The following is a 10,571-nucleotide window of genomic DNA, read 5'->3' as shown; positions in this document are numbered from 1 at the left end:
ATTTTCCTTAGTAAAAACAATAATGGTCTGTGTCCTTGTGTGCTTCAGTTACTTCAACTGCACTTGTTTCCAGATATTTGTACAGGTACAGTATTGTGTTAAAGTGATTTTGAGAAAATGCAAAGATAAAATTCTGAGAGGAATAAAACCATTGTAAAGGTATAAAACTAGCAAGAAACTACCCCTGTAATATTAAACACACAGTAAAAGCATACAGTAGCAGAGTAACAAAGAAAGGTGAAAGCATTGTAAAGCTTTGAGAAGTATAATTAATAAAACTATTCAAAAACATGACAAAGCATTGTAAAGTATAGTAAATGCATAGTATAATCATGGGGAAAGTGCACATTTTCCACAGTAAAATGTGTTTGGTATTTGTAGATCATTAAGTGTTTTTGTACTTCTGAGTGGGTATATAGAGAGTGAGAAGATTTCAATACAATGCACACTAGAGTATTCAAAATAAACAACAAAAAAAACCCAAAAACATAATAATAAAGGTGCACAAAGCACAATATAAATGCAAAAGTATTTAGGATGCTTCGGACATGAATCCTTCATCAGCTAAAATGCTATAGAATCCAGTGAGTTTTGTTTTTAAGAATTAATTTCCAATAAAGCCAAGTAGGGCTTCATGGCAGAATGTTCATCACAAAAGGTTCTGAAGTGCCTAATTTGAAATCAGCTTATGTTCTTTCTGCTCTAGCTGTGTACATTCCACAGTGTCATCATCAATAGAATGCCCATCGGTATTAAAATGTTTTTATTTTTCTATGTATTTATTTGACCGGGACAACGTACAATACAATTAAAGTAACATTTACAGAAGGGAATATGAGCGAGCATCAAATAAACAACCCAAGACTGCAGCAACCCCACATCATATCCCCAAAAATAGCATCGCTCCAAAAGACAATCTCGTCACACACCACAGCTGGGATGAGAAACATCCACAATGCTGTAATGACTATTTACAATTCACAAAATATATATTTAAATTAAGTAAAATACATCTTCTCCCAGTTATATTAAAAACAAACAAACAAAAACATTAACTTCAATTAAACTAAAATTCACATGCACACATTGCTGCTATGACGGCAATCTTCATAGTATAAAAAGGAAAAGGAAAAACAAGGATACAGAAAATGGGCAGATGAAAAGACACAGCAGACATATAAAAGCACATGAAGAATTATAAATATTTAAAATGCACAACTAACAAATAAAATAACACAGAAGCAACCCAAAACATTATGTCCTTTCCCGATGTTCTTACCTGATTGCCACTCACACTGGCATGGAATATGAATCCGTAGCAATCCTTAAAAACTGATGGGCATTCTACTGATGATGACACTGTGGAATGTATGCAGCTAATAAGTAGACAGAACACAAGTTGGTTTAAACTAGGCCCTTCAGAACCTTTTGAGATTAACATTCCACCATCGCAATTAATTCTTAAAAACAAAACTCACTGGACTCTATCACATTTTTTATTTTGTTTAGATATAAGCTGATGAATACATCATTTATCAGTATATTAATAATTACATAAACAAGCAGTTCATATTTTTTTCAAATAGTTTAGTCCTGAACTCTCTGAGGTGAAGCCAGAAACCTTAACAAGTGTGCAACACTTTGAATATCACTACTAGTCATAGGGAGTTTTAAAATATCCACCATTTGCCTCAGAAACATGCAGTGTAAAAGCTTTAGTTTCACTAGTTGACAATCAGTGGCTGGTTTATGACTTCCAGCAAGTGTACAGTCTGTGAATCTTTGTTCTGTGTGTCCCGTTTGCGTCTTGAAACCTATCAGGTCTTTACAGAGGAAATATCTGTAACTTGATGTCAACATCTCTGATTGATTTTTTAAAAATGAGAACAAATGAGGTTTACAAAGCATGAATTGTATATGTAAATACAAGCTCTGTAAGAGTAACAGAGTGCATTAAACTGTATCCAAAAGATGAAAATTAACAGCCCCAGACCCACCCCAGCCCCCTTAAAAAAAACTGAAAGTGAATAGGCTCCTTAGGGTGGGCTGGTTTTTGTTTTTAGTTTATCCTGGTCAGAACTGACAGCTGTGCTGGTATCAAATAATGGTCCCTGTTACAGTTTATGAGACTGAAATGCTGTTTGAAAATCATTTTATGCTAGCTCAAGAATATTCAGCTTTAGTGGAAAATTCAAAAGGGACATTGTTGTTGCCTAGACTCATACATGAATCCAAATGCAGTACCTCTGTTTTGGGGTTTTCTTCCAGGAGCATACTGTATCCAGCGAGAAACCAGTATATGTGTGTTTCAGTTCCCAGTGCCAGTCACCGCTCTCGGAAGTGGCTGTAATATTTTAACAGAAAGTTACTAGGGAATTTAACACAGTTAAGATGTATTTAGTTATTAACAGCTTTTCCATAACCAAAAACCTTTCATTTAAGTTGTACATGTTTTTTTTTTTTAAGGTATTAAGTGAAGTCAATATATATGTGTTCACACCGTAAACCCCCTCCTCCTAGCATTAAAGATGGCAATTGTCTTTGGTTTTGGTTGTAAATAAGATGCTTTCTATCTACTCTACTTTATTTACTTTACAGTTGATATCTTTAACAGACAAACACCGTGGTGTCATGCTGATGTTGACGGGATCACGATGGAGCACCTTTATGTGTATGTGTGCGTGTGCTTGTGCGTGTGTCTTCTTCAATTGCCGGGCACCCAATGCCCTACTTATCTCCAGCTGATGCTGCGCTTGGAGGAGGGGGAGTATCCCAGCATGCCCCTGTGCAGTGCAGCCGGAGAAGGATGCTGCAGCTTGCAACTGCGGCTAACACTGCCTGTGCTGCCATTTCCAGTGAGCTTTCTCTTCCTTTCTAGTGGATCCGTGAACGAGACGCCCAGCAGCGAAACGAGACCAATAGTGAGCCCTGCCTGTATCCAACTCCAAGATAACCAACACCGCCTGCCGCTGCTAGCCGCCGAGAGGGGGTCCACCCTTGCCCGTGGAGGGAGGCATGGACCCCCTGGCCAAACCCTGCCCGGTTCAGGGAGAGCTAAACCAACAAAACCAGGTCTGTAATCTGGTAGCGCCCTTCGAAGCTGCTGGAGGAGAGGAAGACGAGCGCCGCTGCAGTAGGAACGAGTCGAGGGGAGGAGAGCCCCAACTCGGCCCCAGGGACATGGAAGAGTCGCTGGAAGAGAAGCTCAAGGGGTTGGCATTCAGAAAGCAGACTTCGTACAGGTAAGCACGGGCATGGTACAAGCATACTATTTATTATGGTTATCATTATTGTAATAATAATAATAATTTATATTCATGTGTGCAATAATTTATTAAAGATAATTGGAAAGCCAAAGGGAAAAAAATCGATAAAGTGTAGCTAGAAGGACGTTTATCTTGCAGCATAGGGACATTATTATTATTATTATTATTATTATTATTATTATTATTATTATTATTATTATTATTATTATTATTTTTATGAAGCAAATTTAAAAACCATTACAAGTTCTCACTACAACAATACAGTTTAGTTACATTTATATATCCCTTTAAATCTCTCCCTTTATTGAAAGCAATCAAGAACTGAGATTTGAATTAAAGAAACGAAACAAAATATAAAAAATACATTTGCTCAAATGTTTGTGCTGTACCCATAGAACTTTACTATATACGATGTATTTTAAAACATTTAAAGTAATAAACAACACGTAACAAAATGCCGTGTTTTTTAATTTATTTTGAAACCAGACTTTTGTGCGGTGTATTTAGGTACATTCATTTTGCGTGGTTAGTTTATTTAATGTTTTTAACGTGTTTGTGTGTTTTGCGCAAAGTGGATGTTGGTTTTGCGTATATATGTGGTACCAATTCCCCAAATTCCCGGAGACACACAACTGCTGTGGGATTCAAGTTGGTAAGAATCAAGAAACGGAGGTGAGGGAGGAGGGTTGTTGTGGTGCAGTAACCTGTAGTAGCACTGTTTAATATGAATTGGCATAATCAAGGGCTTTCCTCCGTTTTCAAAAGTGGCGTGTAAATACACATTTTAATAGAATATAAAGTCTAGTTTATTTGCGATAAGAAGCATGTTAAATGTCTTTACCATTCTGTTCGTCTTCTGACCATATACACAGTTCTGCACATGCAGCAATGCATGAAGTCAATGAACACTTTTCACTGGTGCTGTGCAAAACAGTACATTCCTTGCAGAGCTAATGACAGGCAACAAAACTCTAGGACATTCACCTCTGACTGGTTAGAAGGGTCCCTGTGCTGACATCTGCAAGTGTTATTGCACTGCTTAAAAGACAAAAGGCTGCCATTATTATTAGCATAGTGGAGCTTAAGGTCACAGTGTTGCATGATTAGTCTGGAATGATGAAGTGTATGCAGACTGGAGGCAAATAATACTTTAAAAGCAGAAATGAAAGAAGTTATAATTGAGAAAAAATAACTACAACCTAACATTAAAGAAACCACTTGGACTTGTTGCAAACATAATTAAAAACCAAACAAAAAAAAACCAAAATATTAAAAGTCTATGTTAGAGTGTTATATACTATATAATATCTTGACAGATGGCATCCTTCAAATTATTTAGAAATGTTTTATTTTTATTTTTTCATAGCAGCACTGCAACGTGAGCATTTGATGTAAAACACTCAGTCTAAAATATACTGACAAGAAACCCTACGTTTTACCTTAGTTTGAAATCACCATGTACTTTTAGCATTTTGTATGTGCATAGGTACAGTTGGTATGTTTAGTAAGCACATCTCATGCAGTTGTATATTGTATTATTTATGTTTTTGTTACATCGTCAGTACAGCCTGGTTATGAGTCATAACACATTATATTGCAATGAAATTAAAAAAATTAAAAAGTTATTTGGAAGAGGTTTATTGCTGGTCTGTTCAATTGATCTAAGCAATGACATATTCAAATACCACAGCTTTGATAATAAATGTCAGCTTGAGACAGTTACTCCCATGGTTAAGTCTCCCCAGCACCTCTTGGTGTCAGTTTCCTAGGTTGCTCCATTGGGTAAACCTTGTTGTGAACTATGGCTGAGGAAGGAGCTGAGGTCCAAGCACTACCCAAACAACCTCTGGAGTTTGAGGGGCATAGTGCTTGAAATGTATTCAATGGCAAAAATGACCATGTTCATATTCGTTGATATAACATAATTTATACATGACTGCATGACAAGATATCATGCAATGTTAACTAATGCATCAGTGATTTACAAAACAAGGAACACACATTCTACTTTACGTATAGTACCAATTATAATTTTCCAGTTAGTTCAGAATTAGTGAATACTTAATATTTGATTACATTTGGAAATAATTTTCAGACATGAAAAATCTATGTTTGTCCTAATGCTGTTGTTTTTAATAGAATGTGAATCTAAAGTCTGAGTTATTTCATGAACTTGGTTGAGCACCCACCTAGTATTATAGTATGCCCCTGTCCTGGGGGATAGTCAGCCCCCTATAGGGGAATGGTCTAAAGACTGTTGAAATCTATAGCTCTCGAGGGAATCCAAGAATGTGCCCCTAGGTGTGTTGTCCTATATTGTCTCTAGTCACCTTTTTTGTTATTAAAATTGTAATTGTTATTGTAATTAAAAACATATTTAATTAATGCAATTACTGCACCCATCCCATTTGCTTGTTTTATTACTGATGCTATTATTATTATTATTATTATTATTATTATTATTATTATTATTATTATTATTATTATTATTTTCAAAGTTCTTCTTCTTATCTATAAGGCCTTACATGGTCTTGGACCTTATCTTCAAGATCTGCTTACCCCATATGTCCCTGGTCGTTCCAGATTGGAAAATGCTAATCTTCAGACAGTCCCTAAAATTAATTTGAACTCTGTCGGTGCCAGGGCATTTAGTTATAATGCCTCTCGCCTTTGGAACTTGCACCCATTGATATAAAACATGTTAACACCATTGAATCTTTTAAATCCTGTTTGAGTCTGTTTAGTTGTAGCTGATTATATATTAGACACAAAAAGCACCCTGGAATTCTTACATGAAGTGAAATGTGTGTTGTATTTATTATTATTATTATTATTATTATTATTATTATTATTATTATTATTATTATTATTATTATAAGTAGTAGTAGTAGAAGTAATAGTATTAGTATTATCATCCATAAAACAACCCAGCACCAATAAACCTGTTGTCTTATTTTTTATTTTATTTATAGTTTTATATTTATTTACATAGAATTATAAAGAAAACTTCCAGCATTTGCTGTTAAATTATTTGAACCAACTGCTCAATCAAAATGGAACCAGAAAACAAACAAACAAACAAACAAAAAAAACAGTATTGGTGGTCACCTGAACTAGGTAATCCTTACCAGTCAGTAATTAACAGTTTATCTTAAACACGAGCAGTCCCATTGGTGACTTGTTAGCTCAGGTTTTACTGCAATTCCATGAAAAAGTTACAAATCCGATCCATTGCGCACTGTGTGGGTGTTCAGACTGCTGAGCTGTTTGCCCTGTCATCTGGTTATATTCCAAATTCCTCCTCTCCACACAATTAGTGCAGGGAAATATGCATTCATAGCATTTTTTCTTAGCTTATATTGCCTGTATCAGGTGGACAAATATGTAGATAAATAGGGGTAACCACCCTTATTTAAAACATACTATAATATACTAATAATCTTTTGTGAAAAGTGCATTTACTGTAATTTGAAAAGTGCACAAATATGTGAGGGCCACCATATTAAACTTTTGAAATTTCCAGGGACATTTTTTTCTAGTATTGTTGAGGCAGAAAGGCAGAACATACACAATTCTGTTATACAAAAACTAAGATCTATTTATTTATTTATTTATTTATTTTTGTGATGTTCCAAATGTACAAGGTGATTCATAAACAATGCACACTAGAAACAGTGAAAAACCCATAAATATTGCAGGATTATTAAACAAAATTAGGACAGAATGGGCAAACATCACACCCAAATGTTTTTAGCTAACTGGAATCAGAGAATTACCATGTGCCATGTCAGAACTCAGTCCGAACAGTTCGTGGTCAAATGGTGCAAATCACCTTGTATATAGACATTCACTGCAAATATTCCTCTAAGTAATATAGTTTAAAGTACATTTTAAAAAGGGTAACATACCCGTAAGCTTGCCAAAGACTTGTGGTTGAATTAATGCAGTGAATTCATTTCAGATGCTCTTCACACTGTTGTGGGTGCTGAATTCAGTACCTGAGTTTAAAAATGTTATGCTTGACAACTTGCATTGGAGAGCACAGATTTTGTGTGTTTGTGTTGTAAGTAAAAGCTTCAACTTTTGTTTCGGTTGTGCTATAGGTTCTGCAGTTTGACTCATCAAGTGTGCAGAATGGTATTGCTTGCAGCCCGGGTTATTGATAATGTGGGGATCAGCTGGTTAAGTGGCTCTTGTGTAATTTTAAACAAATGAGTGCTGGGGACAAACACAGAGATATTTTGTTGAATTTTCAAGGAATATTTTATTTTTGATATGCTGAAAAAGATACTCAATCATTGCTCCCTGATTTGCAGTCACTGCTGTAATTCAAAGCATTGAGATACTTCTGATGATCATCACAGCTCCCTCATTAGTGGCCGTATTTTAATTTACACTATTGTTCAATTAAGAAGAAACATTTTCTTATAAGAGTATAATAAAGTGTCGCACTCCTCCAGTTTAAGCTCACTAAAGGAAAGAAAGGCATTTTCCAGTTTAAATTACTAGTAAAACCATTTCATTCATTTCAGTGATTGAACATTGTTTAAAGATGCATTGCCCCTTTTTTATTTTCTCAGTAATACCACAAAAAGGTTAAATTCAGATAACTTTTAACACTTTAGAAATATATTAACACTACTGGAGTGAATATGTTTATTTAATAAACACATCATTAAATTAATTTCAAAAAAATATTTACTCAATTTATTGCATGGATTTTATTTATTCTCAGCTAAAACATGCCTTATTTTATTAGACAAACATTTAGACTAGAAATGTCTTTATTGCTGAAACTTATTTTTAGTATTCCTGTAAAACATGGATGCAGTGCAGTGTTAGGAATGCTAACAAGAGGGTAAAACGCTTGTGTGGTGACATGTAAAGAATGAAAACAAACTGAACAGTCAACACAGTCTGCTTTCTGATGGAGTACAGTGTAGGGCAAATTAACCAGGGTATCATATTTTAGTGTAAACCTGAACATGATTGCTTTGTCTATCTTTTTATTACTGCAGAACATTTTTGTGGGAATCCAGTTAAAAAAATATCACGCTTTTTGTGTCAATCTTTGTTTTAAAATACATTTTAAAAAATGTGCTTGCAAATAATGGACCCACAATCAGTTTCTACACATTTTTATTCTGCTGTTTCTACTGTAATAATATCTGAACAAAAGCACTTTAAAGTGGTTCAAAGCAGGTTAGTTTGCGTATACGGTAAGGTATTTCGTAATTAAATTCACACAAGCATCACTCAAGCCAGCCTGTAAGAGGGTAACTGGTGACTATGAAAATTGCTGTCTCTATTTACCGGTTATATAACACATTTCAAAATGTGCAAAAATGCTTATTTTTTAATGTCCAGTGCCTCTTTAAGTACTGTACAAAAATGATGAGGGAGAGTTTTTTTTTTTTCCCCCCTTGGGGTGTCGTGTGACACAATGCTGTAACACATTCCGCTGTGGTCTAAGGCAGAGACAAGCAACACACTGAATGCATTAACAGTGAGGTGGCAAGGGCCTTGCATGAACTTTGTTATGCTAACAAGAAGGAAGAAAAGTTTTTTTTTTTATTTCCTTATAAAAGTTTACCATAATAAAATGGGTGTAATAAAGCATAGGGAAAGCATGGTAACACATTTGTAAGCATTGTAAAGTGAATTACAAATCATGGCAAATTGTGCTAAATTACTGTGAACATTTAATCAATAGAAATCAGCAGGTCTACAATGCTTTTAAAACCTGCTGCAGAAACATAGTTTGAAAAATGTAATAAATAACATCATTTACATATCCAGAAAGACCAACGAATAACAGAAGAGCAGGAAAGGTTCCGGTTCTATTGTTTTTGTTGATTCTATCCATTTATGGTGAAAGTATCTTGACAAAACTGGAAGTCCCACTGTATGTTTCCTAGTGTATTTCTTATAAAAATATACCACAGTAAATTCCCACAATATAGCAGGATAATGCTTTTACTGTGCATTTACTGTGCTTTGTAATAGTTAATCCTGCGCTTTACTTGTCTTCACAATACTTTGCTTTAACTTGGTATACTGCAATAAACTTTTAAAAGGGTAGGCTGCTTGTAAACCTCCCATCATTAGTACCTTATTAACACAAAAATGTGTGATCACGTGTTAAAAGCATGGTTGTAAGTTAAGTGACTGGCAATCATGTGGTTTTAACGGAGCATTATTTAAGTAGTCTGTAGAAGGTGTAGTTGTTTGTTCAGAATCAAGCGATAGTAATTCAATATCTGTCTGCAAAGTCTGATAAGTTCAGTATCTCAAACAGATGATTCCTGACACAGAAAAGAAACAACGGGTGCAGGTAGGATAACTTCTTTAAAAAAGAAAAGTATCAACATACTGCTGCACACGTCGCTCTCAGATCTCCAAAGAAAATGGTAAATTCTGCAGTAGCAGTCATATTCAAGACCACCTGCATTTCTCACCTGGTCATTTAAAAAAAAAAAAAAATTATAGTAGAAGACCAGAGTCCGATCCTGTCACTACGTTCTAATGCCAGTGTTTCCCAAACAATACAACCACCTGGAGATACCTTCACATTTTTAAATCTTGGCTATTAAAGATGAACTGATTAAATCATGTTTCTCTTCGCCTTGCTCTTTATGAATATAAAATGTATTGTATTGCATTGTATATAGAGCAAGAAAACGCCATAAATTAATAAATAGCTTTTTTTTTCATCAATTAAAAGCCAAGAATTTAAAATGTGCAAGGAGAAGGAGCTAATGGCAGTAGGAAGGTATTATTTTCATCTTGCATACTGGCAACACGTCCCGTATTGTACATAACACAATTCTGCACAGTAATGCAAAAAAAAACCCAAACTAACTGGTATTAGAGCATTGCATAACTCAAAACTTGATGAATGTGCCCTAATCTCCCCTGTATGTTTTAACTCCAAATTGGATGCAGCCTGTTGAGCCAAAACAGATCATCACACTTTTAATGCTGTGCTATTTTCAGTTAATGGGGAGGTCGGAGTGGTAGAGAATCACATGACGCGCACCCTGCGTCTTCACCGCAGTGCGCAGCCAGAGAGGGGAATAGAAAGGTTAATTACGGAGGTGTCAGCACATTGGAAGCTGGAGGACATAATTCACGCTGACTGCCTGTAAGGATGTAGTGAGGAGATACCAGCCATATGGAGGCTGGGAGCTCCAAATCTCAGAACAGGCAGATCGGAGAAATCTGAGGGGTTTTTTTGCAGTGTGTTTTAATGATTGTTATTATGTAAGTAGCACCAAAGGAGGCTGTGTGGTTGTTGTTTGTGTC

The 10,571-nt window shown here is 35.3% G+C and overlaps 1 protein-coding gene across 2 annotated transcripts in view; it reads left to right on the top strand.

The window, feature by feature from the left end:
* Positions 1-2,770: 2,770 nt before the first annotated feature.
* LOC121318516 (diacylglycerol kinase iota-like) overlaps positions 2,771-10,571 on the top strand; it is a 94,280-nt gene continuing 86,479 nt past the window's right edge. For both annotated transcript variants that reach the window (XM_041255266.1, XM_041255265.1), the window contains exon 1: positions 2,771-3,242. In XM_041255266.1, the coding sequence (XP_041111200.1) occupies positions 3,016-3,242 (227 nt within the window). In that variant the 5' untranslated portion in view covers positions 2,771-3,015. The remainder of the gene's footprint in view (positions 3,243-10,571) is intronic.

Source organism: Polyodon spathula, chromosome 7 (assembly GCF_017654505.1).
Source record: "Polyodon spathula isolate WHYD16114869_AA chromosome 7, ASM1765450v1, whole genome shotgun sequence".
Classification (NCBI taxonomy): domain Eukaryota; kingdom Metazoa; phylum Chordata; class Actinopteri; order Acipenseriformes; family Polyodontidae; genus Polyodon; species Polyodon spathula.
Note: the sequence above shows the minus strand (reverse complement) of the source record. Positions and strands in the feature narration are given on the sequence as shown.